General features: G+C 38.2%; 1 protein-coding gene across 1 annotated transcript in view; it reads left to right on the forward strand.

Annotated features, from left to right (window-relative positions):
• The window catches only part of Xrn2 (5'-3' exoribonuclease 2), a 68,315-nt gene extending 50,432 nt beyond the window's left edge, over positions 1–17,883 (forward strand). Inside the window, exons 25-30 of the mRNA XM_005380952.2 lie at positions 987–1,055; positions 1,148–1,279; positions 2,974–3,101; positions 10,084–10,147; positions 15,160–15,298; positions 17,342–17,883. Of these exons, the coding sequence (XP_005381009.2) occupies positions 987–1,055; positions 1,148–1,279; positions 2,974–3,101; positions 10,084–10,147; positions 15,160–15,298; positions 17,342–17,407 (598 nt within the window). The 3' untranslated portion in view covers positions 17,408–17,883. The remainder of the gene's footprint in view (positions 1–986; positions 1,056–1,147; positions 1,280–2,973; positions 3,102–10,083; positions 10,148–15,159; positions 15,299–17,341) is intronic.
• Positions 17,884–21,128: the final 3,245 nt, after the last annotated feature.

A 21,128-nucleotide genomic window follows, 5' to 3' on the forward strand; every position in this document is an offset into this window, starting at 1 on the left:
AAAAATGTCAATCAGTTCAGTAAAATCTTTTTTTAGTAAATTCTTTTGAACTGACTATAACTATAGTTTATAATCATTAGAAGAATTTTGGGAAATATTAAAATCACAAAGAATGAAAGTTAGTGATTGTAAAGAGACGATCACTAATAACCTGTTGATGGGTATGTGGTTAACCTATTGTATATATATTTTTCCCATCATGACATTTTTAAAACTATCATCTGAGGATTCCATTTTTAGGAACAAGCCTGGTTTCTTTAACCAGTCCAGTATTATTCATATATTTAGGTTTGTAGTCTTTGGACATTATGAGTAAGGGGGCTGTAAGCATGCTTAAATTTAAATCTGATGAATAAAGTGCTAGAAGAGGCATTGTGGGGTCAGAAGGAAGATTTGTATACCTGCTTACCAACTTTTACAATAGACACACACCACCCACACCCCAGGAAGGAAATTTGGCCAAGTTTATACTCAAAATGTGATTGTATACCTTTTAAAAATAGCCATTTGTGTAGTTTTGAAATTATGAGTATTCAAAACACATCCAGAAAACAGGGTATAGGATTCTAATTGGGAAGTTTAGTGGGATTTTTTTTTTGTTTTTTATCCCACATAAGCTTTTTTAGCTGGTGTACCAGTCTTATTTTCATTTGTTGTTATAAACCTTTTACGTTCATCTGTAGTATTGGATTAACATTTCCTAAGAGTTGAGGCAATGTGCATTATTTTTCTGTGATCACCTGTAGTTAGCTGGAAATGGCTCTATCCACAGACAAAGTTGCTTGAAGCCTAGGTATTAGGAATCAGAGGCAGTTTGGTTTGGAAGGGATTTAGCCTTTTGGCAAAAATCATTGGCTAAAATAATTCTTACAGACTTTTGAGTTGTAGCTATTCTGTTTAAATATTTTTAAAAACTCTCAGTGTTCATGATAATTAAGCTGGTAAAATATAATGAATTCATTAAATTGTCTGTTATTCTCTTTCAGTATTAATTTTAAAGACCCACAATTTGCTGAAGATTATGTTTTTAAAGCTGTAATGCTTCCAGGAGCAAGGTAACAGCAGTAGCCTTCTAAGTTGATTTTTTTTTTTTTTGTATGGACAGTGTTCAACCCAATAACTAAATATTATATATTCATATGGCCAGAAAGCCAGCAGCAGTACTGAAGCCCAGTGACTGGGAAAAATCCAGCAATGGCCGTCAGTGGAAGCCTCAGCTGGGCTTTAACCGGGATCGGAGGCCGGTCCACCTGGACCAGGCAGCCTTCAGGACTTTGGGGTGAGTCGTAAGTTTCTGTCTTTGGGGTGTTTTGCCTTTTCTGCATTTCTTTTGTTTTTTCTTTTTTCTTTTCTTTTCTTTTTTTTTTTTTTTGGTAGTACCAGGAATCAAACTCACAATCTCACACTTGATAGGCAGGTGCGGTGCTGCTGGGTTGTATCCCCAGCTGTTTTGCCTTTTCTGCATCATTTGACCAAACAAGTCAGTATTTATTACTCAGATATTTAAGAGACCATAAAATACAACTCTTGTCAATACTTAATTACTTTGATACTTTTTTTTTTCATTTTTAGGAATTCACTTCTCTCCATTTATGTGTTGCATGATAATCCTGTTATTTTTAAGAGGTTTTACTATCTATTTGATAGTTATTTCAAAGGAATAAAACATGCTTTTTATTCTCTAGAAAGTTTTAGCTGAAATAACGTGCATGTGTCCTTTGGGTCTTGTTTAGCCAGTGCTTGGACAGTGATTTCTTTGTTGATTAGACTGCTTTTCCTGCCTACCAAGATTATCCTTTATTGTGTTGATTGGTCATTTATATGTCTCCTTTTGTAAATTTTTGGTTTTTTACCTTTTGCTCTGTTAACTATGTAATCATCTTTTTCCTTGCTGTTGAAGAGGGGGAGCTTTATAATAACAGCATATATAGTTGTTATAAAAAGGGCAACAGGCTGGAGAAAACGGTAATGTCATGATTCAAGACTTAATCATAATAACTGTAAACAGGCATTTCTAGTTAATAGAAATCATTCAAAAAGTGATCTAGACAGAAAACTTCAACATCAATAGGTAATTTATATGAATAATAGGAGGAACAGTGTGACATAATGATTAAGACCATGGCCTTAGGTCCTAAGTGTCTGGATGCAATCCCCCTTTTAACCACAGAATATATTTGTAAATTACTAAACCACTTTATGCCTGCTTGTGTGTTAAGTAATCATATCTACCTCCTAAAATCATAGGCTAGTTCCTAAATACTGTAAATGTTAGCTGTTGCTGTTATTATTTTGGGAAGTCTTCATTCTTAATAAAGAAACAAATTTAGAATAATCTTAAAATGTATTATTACACTATTCTAATACTTTAGGGCACACAGAAGCACCCTAAGTAGAGTCTGAGTTCTGAAGATACTATTTGATCTTTGATCTAGATTCTTATTTCTTGGATTTTTGTCCTGAGCAAATTTACAGAAGCACAGTTATATACGTAAATACCTCTAGACTACAGCAATCTGAAGTACTAGCACTGAATATAGGAAAGGTTTAGTAAAACTATGAAATCAGCATGATGAAATCTATCTGTATATGTAATTATGAAGAATAAGAAACAGGAAATGCCTTCTATAGTAAACTAAAAATAGCAAAATACAGAGTAGTGTTGTGTACAGTGATAATAGCATAGATCCTTGAGAGAAAAACAAAAGTAGGTCAGAAAAGGAAAGGCTAATTTTTTGCATAATGTAACTAGATGTTCAGTTGCTAACAGGAGTCTTGCTGTGTCCCATGTGCATCTGCCATCACCATCACTGCTGGTACACTTTTAAACTTTAGTTGTGAACCTTATTTTTGTTTTTTATCTTCAACAGATCTAGCAGTAGAGAGATAGCTAGAGTTTGTTGAATTTGTGCCACCTCAGTGTAACGTATGTCTGTATATATTTGTCTTTTCTCATATGGGGTCCTTCTGCAGCCATGTTATGCCAAGAGGCTCAGGAACTGGAGTTTACAGCAATGCTGCACCACCCCCTGCAACTTACCAGGGAAATTTATACAGACCGCTGCTAAGAGGACAAGCCCAGATCCCCAAACTGATGTCCAGTAAGTTTTTACTGACTGGTTATTTTATGTTCTAAATTAAGTATCACAGCAAAGTTTGTTTCCAACCTTTACTGCTAAAAAGATTTATCTGTGATACAACTGCATTAATAGACGTTAAAAACATTTAAAAGAATTATAAGGGAATTTTTAATGCAAAATCTTTTTTATATATTTCATTTTATGTATAGCTAAGTGAATGAAACAAACTGGAATTTTTGTCTTTGCTTACAAATCTATTTCTGTGTTAACACATATAGAAAGAGGTATATGGGGTTTATTAGTGTTTTTTCCATTAATACAAATATTTGGACAGTTAAACCAGGTACAATAGATATGAATTGCCACTACTTTGATATTTAAAAGACAAAAGTGACCCTTTCTTGATCTGAATTTTAGCTCAGCAGTACCTAATATAAAGCCAGGAATTGCTTTTCGTGGGAGTGTATCTTTAATCTTGTGGTTCCTTTGTGAGTTTGGTGTTTCTTTAATCCCTCATAATTTGTCTTATGGACACTTCAGAAATGGTGACCACAAAAATAATTAACATGATAGTCTGATTGCAGTTGGAAAGGGAGAAAATAGTTGAATATTGGTTTTGCAGTGATTTTAATTTTATTTCCACTTAATGTTATTTTTGAGCCCCAGGGCCATGCCCATTAATTCCAGAAGTGTAAGTCTTGTGCTAAGTTCTTAAAACTGTCTTCCTGGAGCCCTTCCTGGTTATCTGGTGGTTTGACAAGGATGGCATAGGGAGAAGGAATAGAGTGGCAAGATGCTAATGTGCTGAAGTGTGAGGGTCATCATTGCAGATTGTTTTCTGAATATTTAAAATATTTTGTAAAAATTGAATTTCAAAAAAAGTGTCACTGAAATGCAGAGAATCATCAGAATTCCTTTTTAACCAAATTCGTAGTTAATAAAAGAAAGTGTCAGGTTAAAGTAGATGATGGTTACAAAGAATTTATGTTCTGTACCCACCACTGTTGAATGCCAATAAGTCATAGACCCTTTTTTACTATAAAGCTTAGATTTTCTGGGTGTGCTACCCAAAAAGAAATGAGTTTTGCAGGTCTCGTGCCCTCAGGGCCCTCTGTTATCAGTGTGTGCCTCTCTGGTGTTTGCCTTTCTTTTGTGGGTGACTGACCTGCCTGGAGCAGTTGAGACTGTCATGGATGTGTGTAGTTAATGATCTGCTTGGTGCTCCTTTTCTCCTGAGATTTAACAAATAACATTTCTTAGTATTTGAACATATTCAGTCTGGATAGTACCACATACAACAGGATCTAATAATCACTGAAAAAATTTGTTGTCTTTTACAGTGAGTGGTGAAAGCATAACCAGCTTAGTTTTAAAGCTAGCTGTTCATTGATAATTCCTTGTCCATTCCCTTTTTTCTGTGTCTCTTTGCCATTTACTTCCATCCACAATGGTACAACAGCTTCCAAACAGGAAAAAGAATTGAGGAGATACAAGAATGCTGGAGCTGGTATAGACTGGGTTAGTTTAGCTAGTATTTCTCAAGGTAATAGTTACAAGGAAATTCTCAGGTTATTGCACTGAGTAAACTTTAGAGATCTGTTAAGAAGAATGAGTAGCACAGGTAAAAGTATGTGCTTTTGATTAAGCAGCTTCTCTCCATCCCACAAGTATTAATTCATTTTGCATTACTACAGTAAAATGCTGTAGTAATGTAGAAACAGGCTGACTTGCAAAGAAAAGAGATTTGACTCCTGGTTCTGGAGGTGCAAGGTTGAGATGCCCCATGTGGGGGTAGAGGTGGTTCTTGCTGGCAGAGTCTTGAAGCAGGGCAAGAGATAGAGAGTTGAGGGGAGAGGATCTTTATCACTTTATAAAGCCACTAGGATTTAATCCTGAAGGTTCCACCTGAATAACCTTATCCTAATCACCTCCCAATGGTCCCACCTTTGAACATATGTTCATGATGGGGCCATAATTCATGTTTTGCTGCCTGCAACTCTGATTTGAATTCTGTCATCTGATTTTAAATGGCTAACCACCAGTAGTTCAAGCCACCCGATGGGACAGTCATACGTGTACAACTGGTGGTTCAAGCTGGTGGGAATGCTTGAAATTGCAATGCAGGAAGTTTGGAGTGTGCTCAAGCCAATCCAAGCATAGTACCATGTTTTCTGAGGCCTCCCTTGTAACTGGGTGCATTTCCCCAGGGTCTGTCTATACATTACCTAATAAACTAGTTTATTAACTTTTCTAATCTTTTAACTCAGATTGATTATTTTAAATTTATAAATCACATCATGACTATGACATTATAGATTTGACACCCCCACACACACACACTGTCCATACATATAAAAAGGAGGGCTGGAGGTACAGGTCTGTAGTAGAGTGTGCATAGCAAGTACAAGGCCTTGAGTTCACTCCCCAGCACACCTTCCCCAAGGAAGGGAAAAGAGTCACACACACACACCAAAATAAATGTATAACTGTGAAGACAAAGGCTTGTTTACACACTCCCCCAAACCATCCTGTGTACCACTTTTTGGGAAATACTACCCTAGATCAGTGGTCCTTAACTTTCCAGGAATTGCAGGCCATATTTACCAACCTACTCCTCAGAAAGTCACTCTATATGAGCTTTATGGAAACCCAAGCACCCTGTCCTGTGATCTTCTAGTTCCAGCTTACAGGATCTTGCTTCAACAGTAGGAGAAGAGACCAAGGGCTGGGGGTGTGGCTCAGTGGTAGGGCTCTTGCCCTATGTACACAAGGCCCTGGGTTTCCTCCCTAGTACTCCCTAATCCAAAAAATTCTCTTATAAGTATTTTATTACTATACATAATATAGGCTCCTAGGAACCTATAGTTCTATAGTTCTTGGTCAGTCTTCCTTGGAAACACACAACTCTTGTTCATCTGCACCTGTGCATTTTATTTCAGTGGGTCGATATTTATGACTTGGGGTAAGTTACTTCTCATTTCCCACTGTTGTTATTAGATTTAATTTGTATTTGAGAAAATGTTTCCTAGGCATATAATATTTATTTTTCCTTCCTGGCTTTTTTTTTTTGATAGGGGGGGTTCAGGGAATGGAACTTGGGACCTTGTCCATGCCAAGCAAGTCCTACCACTGAGCTACACTATCAGCCCTTTTCTTCCTGTTTTAATTAAATGTGTGACTAATGTCAGTTCTGAATTTTCAAGATATTAAAAATAGTTTTAAAATCCTTAATCCTTTCTTCTTAAAACCCCAAGTTTCTGAGCCTCCTGATTGAGAAGCCCAGAACTCCAGGGTGGTTCTACTCTGAGGGTTCTGAAATAAATAACACAGATTGGTAGCTCATCCCACAACAAAAGCGTGTGCGAGGTAAGAGAGGATGGCCCTAGCTTCACTCTGCTCCTTGATAGCCTCATGATCCACAAAGGCTATGGTCAGTGCCCAGCATTGTATCTCTGCTGTGCACAAAGAGTAGGAGTTCCTAAGTCTCAGATTACCAGGCCCAGTCTGCTCACTTATTCACAGTTCCAACAGTACTAAGCACATACTAGGTACTGTGAAAGTATTAAACTATCAAAAGTCAGCTTTCCTTTTTATAGAATTTTTGAACTTTAAAGTTTGGTCAGAAATTATTTATTTTAGTAAGCTGGTATCAAAACCATTTAATCTTCTTAAATGTTTTTAGTGTCAAAACTGTTTTCTTCATACACTATTATAAAATTACACAAGGAAGGACGATTTGGTCCAACTGCTGACTGTCAAGTGTCTATGGGAGATGTTCTGTGTGGTCAGCCTCTGATTTGTCTTTTTTGTGTCAGTTTTGGCTGATGAGTAATTGTCGGGAACTGATAACTTGTGAGAGTCGAGTGCAGCCTGAGTACTCTGTATGAATAAAGCATGTGATTTCTGCAGCCCAGAGAACATGATATGTGACTTCTCTTCATCTCCGTTAGTAAACTTATCAATTAGCTGCATTTGAAAAGTGATTTTTGATTAGCACAATCAGTAAACATGGAATCTTTCCTGTGATTGCCACACTGATTAGGTAAATTGTCACTTAAGAAGCTATTGGCGAAATCTTGGTTTATATAGCCTTAGAGCTCTAGAAAAGGGATCAGTTTTTAAAGACCAAAGGAAAAAAATTAACTGTCATTTTTTTTCCCCACTCGCTTATACCTTCTGAAGTGCAATTCACTGTCTCAGAATTTTTTTTCTGTCTCTCAAATGGATCTTCTGTTAGAGCCATACAAATGAATGATGATAAAGTTTGTTTTACCATCTACTTCATTATTTATCAGCCAAGAAATGTTTCTGCTTTATGAATACTTAAGGGCTATATATATTACTTAGTTACACAAAGAAGTTTATGCCTGATCATACTTACTTGTAATCCCAGCTACCCTGGAGGCTGAGACAGGAGGATCACAAATTTTAGGGCACCTTAGGCAATTTAACACACAAAAAGGTATAGCTCATGGTAGACCTCTTGCCTAGGTGCATGTACTGCAAGCCTTGGTACTACAAAAACAAAACAGTCAAAAAACACAATGCATACTTTCCACTTGTACTCACATACATGCCCACATACATGCACATATAAAGGTTACCGTGAAGCTTTTCTTTGATCTTTTCAGCTTTATTTTCGAGTTGAAAGAAAAGGATGTTTTAATAATTATATGACAGAGTTTCTTTTTAAAGTTTTAGAAAATTTGCTTAGATTTGAACTAAAACTATTTTTGCACATGCTGAGTTTATGTGAGAAAAATTATTCTATAGGTGAGAAATAGCCAGTGTAAAATAGAGGGGAAGCAGCTGGCTACTAGAAGTAGATGGACAGAGTAGTAGCTCTGCCTCTTTCCCTGCACTCACAGGTGGGCAGGTAGGCACAGTGTGCTCACTCTCCCAGAGCATTTGTGCTTAGTGAGCTTTACTTTCCAGTTCAGCTTAGAAATCTAGCTCTGCCTACTCTCACAGGCAGTGTATTTGAATCTAGTGCATGTGTATTACTGGTAGTGGCTTTCCTGCTATACTTTCTCTAGGAAAAATTGTGCAAGTGTTTTTCATATGACATTAGAATGTTGCTTTAGGAGATTTCTCTTAATATAGATGTTTTGACTGTCCTGATTTCACATTTATGAGGGATCCACTATGGAAGTGTGTACCAGGGAGAGTGTGTATCCCATGATTGTGTCATACATAAAACTAAGTCTTCGGGATAGAAAGACGTTTCCAGGAGGCTATAGCAGTTCTGGCACTCATGAAGTACAGGGCTAAACAGGGACCCAAAATTAGTGAATTTGGTCTATGTAAAGACACTAAAGTAAAATACTTGTTGGAACATTTGAACTCATTCTCACTAAACTAATTTTTATAGACCATCTGCATAGATCAGTGGTCTTGCAGTTTAGAAAAGCAATAATTTGAAAAACTGACACAAGTAATGATTTTACTTTTCAGTAGGCTACTTTCTCATAAATAGTAACTCCTTGAAAGTTAGATGTTAAGTAAATATATCTTTAGTTTTTCTGTAGAAGGAAACCACACAAATGAGATAATTGCTGTTCTTGTAAGAATTTCTAGGTTTTGCTTCTGATTTTCTGTTAGCTTGTGTCTGTAGTAGTGACTCACTCTGGGTCTAGACTGGGCAGCTGTCCACTCTCATTTCTGTGGCTATGTGGTTAGCCCCTACCTGAGTTCCATCCAGGGTTTGACCGTGATTACACTCCGGTCACCTAGCACTCCTCCGTGTTACTTGGTTTGGCTACTAGTAGTCGGTTTTTAAGAGATTACAGAAGGATTTGATTCAGACTCAAGAGATACCGTTTCAGTTCAGAAGGGGATTCTGCATGGAGGTGCTAGCTGCTGGAGGGCTTCCCACCTCTGCTCTTTCCAGAGTGCTCTGAGAGCTTCACTGCCCCCAGCCCTCTTGTGCCCTATGGCATCATGTCCATAGGAAAGGACACTGTTCTCAGCCTTCCTGCCTGTCCTCATACTGTTGAGATGCGAAGGAAACACAAAAGTGCTCCATGAGTCACATTACTACCATTACAGCAGCCAGAAACTTTCCTGTGCCCTGTTGTTTTGTGGGCTTTTAAAACACATAATTCTACTTCTTTTTCCTTTTTTTCTTAAATGACAAGAAGATTGTGTGGGAGTGGGTTCCTAAATCAGGCATAAGCTTTCATTTATTCTTTAAGAAAGTAATTTTGAAAACCATGTTTCTAGTTTGTGTTTCCATTAAAATGTGAGCCTGAATACATTACGGTAAGCCTTGTTGTCCTTCGTCTCTGGAGTCTGGAGGAGGTGACTGTCCCTGCGCAGCGAACTCATTAGACAACTTCTGGAGCCAGCTGTTTTAATTAGGCCACAGCAGACTCCGCTGGAGGTGGCTACAAGGCTACAGCCTGAAGCTCCCCCTCACCCCGTGAGGGGGCTTGGATCTGTATATAGGGGCAGTTGGCACGGAGAGGTGCTATCCAGTCAGACATCCCTGTGCCAGCTCAGCTAGGTGTTGAGGGTTAGACATTTGTGAGCACACTGTGGAAAAGCAGGTAGACCCTTCATGACTGTGTCTTCCTGGTTGTGTCAGAGAGGTTGTATGCCCTCCATGTTACAGCAGTTTACATATTGGGGGAAGGGTGGGATTTCAAGGTTTCTATTAAAGTTACTGTTTGTTCAGTCTGTATTTGTGGATAAGACCTAAATCCTATCCTTCACAGCATTTAAAATATATATGTAAAAAGTGTATATTTTCATATATAGCAAGTGAGAGAGAAATGATCTGTTTGGTGGCCATGGTTACAAAACTTTTTATCAAAGGAGAAATGATTTAAAATTTGTCAATCCTATTGCTTTCTTGTTTTTACATAATTACAATACTAGTTTAGTTGGTGTATATTCTATCTCAGATTATTTCAGGTACTTTTATTTATAAAGTATATGGGTGGCTGAATACTGATCTTTTTAAAAAAACTTTCTGTTTAACTCATCCCTGTTTATTTTCCAGATATGAGACCCCAGGATTCCTGGCGAGGTCCTCCTCCCCTTTTCCAGCAGCAGAGATTTGACAGGTAATATTAAAACCAACACAGCTTTCAAATATTTTTCTCCTACCAGCATTTGGGGTTGTTGGCTTTTTAAAGCTTCTGTGGTTGAAAAACACTTTTTCCCATCAAAAAGTTTTTCTTGTACCTGTCCTTTGAAAATGTAGAAAACTTTACACTTTGAATTAAAACACTCACATTTATATACTTCTCTACTTATCTTGGTTCTTGGCCTTTATTTTATTGAAGCTTTTGAGATGCCCTAAAAAATGCAACACAGAGAGCTTAAAACTGTATTAGGTTTTGGTCAGGCTAAACAAATTTCTTTTTATCAGGGTTGTGCAGCTTAATGAGGCATAACTAATAGCGTTCCACTTTTATCATTTCTGCCGGCAACGCAGCATTAGTACAGACCAACCATTGATTCTTGCTACAAACCTCTTGAAGTCCTAATCAGCTTCTTTGGTACAACTTTTTCAGGACTGACAAGCCTATTGTAGGGCAGTGTCACTGTAGGTCAGTAGTTATTAGTTGCCACTGAAAACAGTTTCTTTAACTACTTAAGACTGAACTGAATTAAATGCAGAAGGGACTCAGAAGAGGATTATGGGATCTGCAGTCTAATAAGTGCCACGGACTAGGAAGAATGTGACATGGTTTAATAACAAGGGATGTTTGACATGTGTTCGTTCATTGATAAGTTGTATGCTCCTAAGTCAGATGGACTCTGGACAACAAGACAGCGAGGCGTGTTATGAATAGTATATTAACATCTGTAGCATAATTTGTAAAGGGCAGCTTTAAAATATATCATTTCATGCTGGTTTTGCCAGCATTGGTAAACACAAAAACAAATGAGGCCCCACCATAGCAAGCCTTTTTTTTTTTTTTTTTTTGCTTTCCCAGTTTTAATCTGCTTTACTCCCCTCTCTAGTGTTTCAGCAATTTCTCATCTGTTCATATTTGAAATGAATAAAGTGTTTTTATAAAGTGGGGTATAAATGGTGCTCTCCTTTTAAGAAAAGTCAATAGTTATTTACAAACTTTCAAAATTTTCATTTGTTTCCTTCAAGAAGACAGAAGAAATCACGTTGCTCAGTTGTTGATAAGAGGTATTAGCTACTTAGTGCAAGTCACATTTTAAATTTAATATGACTGGTAGCGTATATGTTTTATGTCTTGTTTCGGTGTAAGTGCTCAAAGCACACATCATGTTCTATTAGATATACAGGGTAAATTTTTCTAAATTAATTTCCTCATGTTGCTCAGTTCCTCTCCACTTTAGTAATAATTGCTCGTGTTTCTCCTCTGCTTTTGAAGCATCGGCACTGTGTTAATAATACCCTTTTGTCAACATGACTTAATATATTAGCTTCCCAACAACCTTTTGAAGTAGATCCTGTTATTTTGATATGAAGAAACTGAGGTACATAGTTCAGTAGCTTAGCTAAGGTCACACTTCCACGCTGTTCTTTACCAGGAAACTTTTCTCTAGTACAAAATTCATTGAATCTTTACTCTGAGCATAATGCAGTAAGCCCCAGACTTACAGGAAGTGCAGACAGCCTGGCCAAATCCAGGCCACCAGCTTTTTCCCGTGCCTTGCTCCCTGAATGCAGTGGAACTTCCTTAAGGTCACCACCATGTCCCTCTCCTTGCCCTGATGGTCATCTTTTTGTTGCTGCTGTTCTTATTCTGCCCTCACCAAGTACCAGCATGATTCTGACTTTGTGAACCCAACAGGTTAGAAACAAGTTTTATAGGGTTTTGTTTTGTGTTGGTGTGGTTTTTAATCAGAAACTTAAAATCATGCCTAAAAATAAAAGTTAAATGCGAACATTACTAGAATTCTAATTTATAAAGCTTAAATCATAATGATATAAGAAATTCACCATTTTGTTCATAAGAAGCCAGGTTTGGATTCTGGTTTCCTAAATATTTCTTGACTTATAAGCAGACGTATTGCATCATTCACTTCTATAGGACTTGTCCGTCCAACAGTGCATACCTTACAAGACAGAGATGACAAACTGCCTTGGCTTCGCCAAGATGGTTCATATCCACTCCTAATGTTTGGAATATGTGATGAGATTCCTCTTAAAAAAGAGAATTTTCAATATATTTTTTCTCTAAACCACACTATATTGTCTTGATTTATTGCCTACTTTGAGATAGTGTTCATAATCCATATATTTATTTGATTTTAAAATGTAACCAGAGTAGCCTGGAGGTGGTGGCACACACCTGTAAACTCAGCATTCTGGGAGGCTAAGGCAGGAGGATTACAAGTTTGAGCCCAACCTGGACCACTGGGTCTTAGCAAGACCTAGTCTCAAAAAAAATAAATAAATAAAAGCTGGGGATAATAGCCTGGTACAAGGGCCCTGCATTCAACCTCTAGGACAAAACAACAACAAAGACAGGAGTATGCTTTTTCCTGCTGCCCACATATAAACAGCCTTGTGTTAGTAGTGTCTGGTTTTTGGGGTTGGTTTTTTTTTTTTTTTTTTTTTTTTTTTTTTTTGGTACCAGGAATTGAACTCAGGACCTTGCACTTTCCAGGCAGGCACTGTGCTGCTGATCTATATCCCCAGCCTGCTAGTGTCCATTCTTAGCAGCAGTGTCCAGTGTTTGGGTTTCCTCTGCCTCTTGAGGCTACCACGCTCCCTGTTCTCCTTGCTAGTAGAGGTGTCTTTTTCTGGCCCTATTCAGGCAGGCACTTTGTTTTAACCTATAGGTACTGAGCTTGATTGGTCATGGAAAAGTTTTAAAGACCCCATTTATCCTACATATAAATTAGAACAATCCAAATTGGTAGACCTCACCTTGCTAGTCACTTTGAAAATTTAAGAATATTGTTTCTGCCATGATGCCAAATGCTATAGTTCTGTTGCCGCAGTTTTTAATTGCTAGTTAAAATGTGTCAGCTTCCGTGCCTTCAGTTCAGATCTGAACACATTCTCCTAGGCAAATTTTAGTTCATTTGTTAGTTTTATTTATAAACTAATACAGAAATACAATTATTTTTAAAATAAAGACCTTTCTGCTGTTAAATAGAAGAAGGTAGTACATATATCACTGGTACTTTGTTCTTAGTTTTATTTAATGATTTTTTATCATAAAAAGTATCATTGTCAGGGGCTGGGGATTTAGCTCAGCAGCACAGCACCTGCCCGGCAAGTGCAAGGTCGTAAGTTTGATCCCCGGTACCGGAAAGAAAACAAAACAAAACAAAATATCATTGTCAAAAATATTCATAATCATTTTAAATAAAAAGGAGAGATGTCTGTTTTTAAACTATAGCTTTGTTTCTAACTTGTTTTTAGAACATAAAATACTTTAAAATTGCACTTAAAATGTACATTTTTTCATGCCAACAGGTTTTCTTGAAACATAGCTTATGTGAATTTTACATGTATAAAACCAGAAAGAAAAATTGATCACAGTTAATCCAGTGTGTGACTGGCTTGTCTAGCTTGAAGTTCTGCACGCTGGCCCAGCTCTGGTGAGCCTCCTTGTCACAGTGCAGGTCTTCACCTCTTGCCATACTCCACCGTCCACTCTGCACACCAGGCAGTAGATGAGGCATTCTGGCTAGAATTTGTAGTAATAATGAGCCTGAACAGGAACTGTAAGTCCTAAACATATGTGTTTCTTTCAGAGATACAGATCTTAAATTTTATTTTTAATCGTAGCAAGTTATGGTAGAGCTCTAGTTTTAGCCACTAACTATAAAGAATAACTTTAGCTATTGTAGTGTTCTTCAGGGAGCTGTTTGAAGTATCACAAAAGTAATTATCTTTGGGTTTGTTTTTGTTGTTGGGTTTTTGTTTTGTCTTTTAACACAAACTCTAAGTTAAAAGAAAAAGAGTGGAGCCTAGAGAAGATGAATTTGGGCTTAGATAGCTGTGAGGAGAATGTGTTATATCTAAGGAGTCCAACACTGGGCTTTTTTTCCTGGGAGTTTTGTCGTAAGAAGTGAAATTCATATGCTGATAATAATATGCTAATAATAGGTGATACCAGCTAGTCATCACTTCAGTAACTTTAAAATTTTATTGCATTCTTCCTGACATCCTCAGTGGTCTCAAAACTTTATGTTAAAATATACCAAAGAATTTTGCTTCTTTTTATTCTTTTAGTGAGGCCTGTAAATCAGAAGGTAAGTAAAGATACTCAAGGAGAATGTTATGCCTTAAATGACGATTGCTGTTAAAAGGTATATCTTTGCTGCATTGTTACAATTTTTAATGAAGTTATGATTTAATACTTTATACCTGTTGCTTTGTATCAGCTAAGTTAAAATAGGCACTTGAAGACAATTAAAACATTTCTTTCAACTAGTAATCTGGGACAGCAAACTGGGTTATAATAGCTGTTGAATCTGTGTTCCCATGTAAACTGTACACCAAATGCCAGTCAGCCCATGCCAATTAGTGCTCATGTTGCTAGGTCACCGTGGTCAATTGAAAGCTGCATCAATAGAACTTGAAAAGGTTTCTTCCCGATCAGACCTTCTGACATATTGAGCAGAATAATGGATGGGAAAAAGCAGCCAAGTCCCCTACCCTGGATTCAAAATACTCAGCAGTAAGAATTCATTTGCAACCTGCAATTAACTAGAAAGAATGGATTCCACGAACAAGTCTGGACATTTTAAAAAATAAAGCCTCATTCTCTTGTCCTGTACATGTATACTCTTTGGATAGCATCAAAAATATAGCCAACTTGATGATCTTGAATGCAAATCTTCAAATGAAAAGAAAGGCAATTTCACAATTGAAAACAAAGAAACTATTTTTAAAAGTAAAACCTGGTTCAGTTCCATTTGAACATCTTTTTTAATAAATACAGATACCTCATGACATATGTTTGACTATACCAGATATAAGAGACATGAAGGTCTTCCTGATACTGTGTATCCCATGTGGCAGATCTAGGCATATCAGATTAGAACTTGGAGATGATGCCTACCAGTGCCAGGCTTTGTGCTATGTAATAAGCTTGACTTTTAATGCACACATGGTTCCTTTCCACAGAGGTGTTGGGGCAGAGCCTCTGCTGCCATGGAACCGGATGCTCCAATCCCAAAATGCAGCTTTCCAGCCAAACCAGTACCAGATGCTAGCTGGGCCGGGTGGGTATCCACCCCGGCGAGATGATCGTGGAGGAAGACAGGTAATGCAGTGCAAACTGTGGACGAAAAACATATGCTGACTTTCTGTTTCAACTTTGTATTTCAACATGCCTTACGGGACTCACATTTTCTTACCATTATTTCTGAGAACATGTCAGTAGAGTAACTCAGCTGGACTTGAGTGCATTCTTGAACATGTATATAAGTACACTATCTGCCTCCCCAGACTTACACCCCAAAGGTACTGGAGAAGTTCCAGTTCAAAAACCCTGTTAATCACAGTAGTCAGTGCTAAGTAGCACAAAGACAAGCCAGTCATTAAAGCACATTGTTTTCCCTTTAAGGGGTACCATGCTTTAACAGAAATTGGATCTGTTATAACACATGTGACTTTTCTGAAAGCTGAAAGTAACAGTCTTCTATTCAGCTCTTGTCTTTATTTATCCTGGAAGTCTCTGGTCTTGCCTTCTCAGTGATATCCCTCCACTTGGAAAGGTTTTCCACATATTTTTCTACTAAATGGCACTAGCCACGTCACTGAATGAATATCACACTTCATAAACAACTTGAGTAGATGTAAGCATAGTTTTCTTGTCTGCATCCAGTTTTAGCAACATTTAAGGCTGAGGTCTGTTTAACATAATTTCCCCAGCCAGTTTGACATCCTGGCCAGTATTTACTTGCTCTTTGATCAAATCCTTGCTGGAAAACAGGATTGGAAAGCTGTGATTCAGAGTGTGTGCTGTCCGTGGAGTTTGGCTTCTGCAGTTTGGTAGAGTGGTTTGTAAATTGCTTACCTGGTGTTGTCCTCAGGCCTTCTGCAGTGCTTTACATACTAATTTTCTACTCAGGTTCTTGCCATGTATCCCTTTTAATATATGACTTTTCTTCTGGCAGCTAAGGAAAATCATTTTTTATGGTTTTTGATGTGTTCTCACAAGTCTCAAGCTTTCATAAAAAACTCACCTTAATTGCAGATATTTAATGCTTCTTGAGAGGATTGTGTTACAGTTCACTGAAATCAGTTCATAGCATTTTACTTTGAATTCTTTCAACCCCAAGACCTCTGAAAGTCGCATCAATAAATTGAGGTGATCTGTGCTACTGGAATCTAGAATCTAGACAGCACTAAACAATTTAAATGTGAGGATTTTTGAAATGAATACAGAACTAGCAGAAACCTTAGAGAATGTTAAGTCCAGTCACCTCATTTTCCAAGTCAGGAACTAAGAGCCCAGCAGTGTGGCAGCAGAGCTGGGGTACTGGCTATCTGACTGCTGGCCAGGTCCTTATCTTTCTGCCTTCTGTCAGAACCTTCCCTTTTGGGGAACTCTGCTGGCCTAGGGGTTCACCTCAGGGTGAGAGTGGTTGCTTAACATGCACAAGGCCCTGGGTTTCACCCCAGTCCTGCCAAGAAGGAGCCTTTTTCTCCTAGAGTATTGTGATGGTAGATAGAGAACCTGAAGGCCTTACACATACTAGCTGAGCACAGTGCTACGGAACTATACCCTAGTCTCCAGATGGGAGGTTATTACGGAAGGGCAATCACATTTATCTTGTACAGAAATGTTACAAGCATCCTAGGATATGTTACACATGTCACCACTTATATAACCACCTTAATTTTATCACTAATGCTCTATTTCTCACTAAAGCAGAAAAAAAATCTCTCATTACTTGCCTAATAGGCCTAACTGACTCAGCAGGCTCTGACAGAATGACTTTCCTGGCCACCAAGTGACTCAAATTATTGTTTGGGATGGTGGGAAAATTGAGATACTGTCTATACATGTTGTTTACATAAAGCATTTTGCTGCTGTTCATTTGTGTATGTTTTAGGGAATTTCTTTGGTGCAGGGGAGGCTTGTTTGATTAGTTTTCAGTGATAGCCATTGGGTTACTCTCTAGCTCTGCAATAAGCTTATGTTAAAGCTCTGGATTCCAAGCACGTACTTATAGGGACTGCCATGTACCTTAAGACATACTTAACTTCTTTATGATGTGTTTTTCTATAATAATGTAAAATTAATTTCTTTGCAAGAGTTTTAATCCATAAAATAAACCCTTTTTTGGTTTATTTTCAGGGATATCCCAGAGAAGGAAGAAAATACCCTTTGCCACCACCCTCAGGAAGATACAGTTGGAATTAAGCTTTTGTAAAGCTTCCCCAAATCCTTTCATCATTCTACAGTTTTATGCTATTTGTGGAAAGATTTCTTTCTCAAGTAGTAGTTTTTAATAAAACTACAGTACTTTGTGTATTTCTTTTAACTGTATATTTCTACTGGTCTGATCTCACTGTTTTATGTTGCTTTTCAAAGACGTGTGTTGCATAATACAGTGGATCTGAATTTATAATTGATTGTAAAACATATTTGATGGAATTAGTACTGGTTTTTCATTATGGTTAAAAATCAAACTAGCTGTGGTCTTCGAAACACAGTGTATTCTAGATCATCTAAGATCCATGCTGATTTTTAGTGCACAGGAATTAGGTATGAGCTCTTTGAGCTGGAACCCTCAACAAACCAGAGTATATATTGTTCTTTGGAAACACTTCATTAATGTACTTGTCTTACAGAAGTTTCTGGACTTTAATAAAAAAAATAAAGTTAAACTTTAAAAGTTCTGGCATCTTGTGTTATTTTACAGTATTGCAGCTTTGAAAATCTTGGCTAAACATGTTAGTATTTGTTTCTGCATTTAGATGTCACAAGCAAGTCAATAAGATGTAAAGAAGATGCTGTACCCCCTCCAATTCCCATACTGGGGACTAAACCCAGAGTCTTCACATGGGCTACATTTCATCTGCGGTGCTTTTTATTCTAGTAATAGTAGTAGTAGTAGTAGTAGTAGTAGTAATAGTAGTATTTTGGAGACAGGGTCTTGCTGAATTTCCCTGGCTGGGCTTAAACTTGCAGTCGTCTGACCTCAACCTCCCAGCATGCTGGGATTACAGGCATGTGCCACTATGCCCAGCTAAGTATTGTAAGAAGATACAATCAGCAAGACAATACAACAAAAGTTTTTACTTTATTAATACATTACTGGATAAAGTCTTAGAATAAGTTACTTACATTTTTATAAATTTCACACAAACATGTCCCAGTTTTAAGGACTTGTGCTCAAATCTTTAAAAACTTGAAAATTTTAATTCACAGCTAAATTTTCTACACTCCTTAGTATTTTTAAATGTTCATAGATTTCTGTTTGTTTTTCCTTGCTATTAAGTACGCTATAGTCCTTAAGTTTTGGTTTGGAATTCACATACCGCACCTTTATGTGCATTTTCATTTTACTAGCAAAACAGACTTAGATCCCACATCTTAACACTTGCTTTGTTGCAGTCTTTCCAACCTGGACTGAGTGTAAAATACCTTTGTGACCTAATTTAGGACATTTTTGTGTTAATATTCAGCTTAAGCACACTTGTTAATCTTTATGTGGGGAAAAAGAATCCCACCTTAAGCTTGAAAAGGAAGGTATTTTGAAGCTAATGAGTTCATTGCTAGTGATGTGGGTTTAATGCAACAGGAACCTTTTTTGCTGAGACAGCATCTCCATTAGAAATTGCCAAGATCATTATGCGTTACCTCCACTCTGCAGTAGGTGATAATGCTGTCTGCTGTTAAATTTCTCTAATTTATCTTCTCAAGATTTAAAATGGATAGCCTGTAAAAAAAAAAAAAAAAAAAAGCACTATTTGAAAGGAGCCCCTGAGTATCTTACTGTGTTGGGGTACCCAGCACCTTTATATTTTACCAGACCATTAGTTTGGTTTAATTTTATTTTAAGCCTTCATGAGACTGCATTTAATTCAGCTTTTGAGTGTTTTCACAGGGAAATGGGTCTTTTGCAGATGTGTCATGTTACATGTACCAACTGCCCTCAATGAATGTAATCTTTACTGCAAATAGGGAGTAATAAAAATTAAAAGTGTTCTGAGATGTGGAGGCCAGGTGTGGGGTGGCTCTCTGTGCGTGTGGGGCAGGTGAGTGGGCGCAAGCCTCCAGTGGCTGTCAAGCCTCCACTTCTGCTTCCTTACTCTCCCCAGCTCAGCAGCGCGGCAGCCCGCGTTGAATACACAGAAAAATGCCCCCTTTTCAAGCAAAGTTCTTTTTAGAACGTTAAGGTGGGATGTTTACCACTACAAATAAATGCTTCCTCAAAAGTCCATTGTCAAAGTCAGCCGGCCAGTTTTGCGTCGTTGATTGTACTTTAGTAGGGCGCATTTTTTCAGGGCTCCACAGTTTTAAAAATCTTAGAACCTGGGAATGACCTGTAGTGAGCAGCAGTCCTCCCCTTGGAGCGCAGATGCCTACTGTGCAAGTGCACGCTGGTATTGGCTGTCACTTCCCATTGTAGACGGATTGGTTGCCTTGCAGTGGGCCGCGTGTTTCGCGGGGCGCCAGGCTGCCCCTCGGTCGGGTGCTGCTAGGTCCCTGGCCTGGCCCCTCCCGGCGGGGTGTCCGCGGGGTGGGGGGCGCGGCCAGGTGCCCAACAGATCCGGACCTCCCCGGACCTCCCCGGAGCTCGGAGCCGGACCGAGGTGGCGGCGGCAACGCCGCAGCTTCTCACTGCGCCCAGTGTCGCCGACTCAGAGCTTTGCAACTGCAAGCACAGAACCTGTAAATAATGGAAGTGGTTCTTGCCCTGAGGTCGAAGTGTGCTGTAGCCAAACTCAGCTATATTAGAAATCTAAAATCTGGATACCCCTGCAGCCAACCCTCCCCTTTCCCAGATCGCAGCTTGGCTATCTAGCTCTGTCGCAAATCTTCAGACACCTCCTGCCCCACAAGGGTCAGGGAACTGAGATCCTGCCAGACTCTGTTCAGGAAAAGGTCAAAGAATGAATGAAATAACAAACGGCCCATTCTTGATGGATGTTTCCTCCACTCAGGGTTAAGTCGAACACTCTGGAGGCTTGTTTCCTTATACCATATTTAGAGAACGAAGATCAAGGGTGAGCATGCTTTAATTTGAGAGAACTAGAGCAGTTCACTACTACTGCAGATTAGTCTGCACAACTTTAATCTAGGCAATGTTTGTGGTTAAAATGTATTAGAAGTCACCTAAACAATGACCGAAATGAATTTTAAAAATGAAAAGCATTTCATTCACATGGAGATACACATTTTAAAGCAAAAACAAAACCATAGAACCTCTCCCAGGAACTTCAATTATCTCTAAACTTAAAAAAAAAAAAAAAAGTGATCTTGAAATCCTGGAGCAATCTCAGTACTCACTAGAGAGAGCATTTCTGACAGTGTGGATGCAGGTCCCAGTCTGGGCATCTTCTGGACACTTGCCAGATGCTCACAAATGTTCACTAGAAGTAAAAGGTTACTTATATTTTATAAAACATATTCTGTCCCCTGTCTCACCGGGTTTGGGATGGCAAGTAACCATTTTAAAAAACTGGACCCAAATAATTATCATACAGGGCTCCATCCACACAGTTAGTGTGATATTAACACTAGAGAACACATCCATGCTTGGAATTGCATCTGAAATTTATGTGGTCACCACATAATGCATTATTTTCTCACATGCACAAACTCCTGTCTAAAAATCTAATTACCAGATCTGCATGGTTCACAAATCTAAGTCTTTCTAAATCATCTCTATGCCACATCTATATGGTTCACAAATCTAAGTCTTTCTAAATCATCTCTATTCAGTGCATTAACAAAGCAAGTCTATGGAAGGTGCCTGCATTCAGTGAACAGGACTGAGTCTCTGATTTGCTTTAAATTGAAAGTAAACAGTCGCTAGCAGAATGGAGTTTGAACACAACATCTGTGTTGATAGAAGTCTGATTGACTACTTGTTTTGACCTTTAGGCTGTGGTTCTAAGCAAAGCCTTAAACA

The sequence above is a fragment of the Chinchilla lanigera genome, unplaced genomic scaffold (assembly GCF_000276665.1).
Source record: "Chinchilla lanigera isolate Chin_1 unplaced genomic scaffold, ChiLan1.0 scaffold00014, whole genome shotgun sequence".
Classification (NCBI taxonomy): Eukaryota; Metazoa; Chordata; class Mammalia; order Rodentia; family Chinchillidae; genus Chinchilla; species Chinchilla lanigera.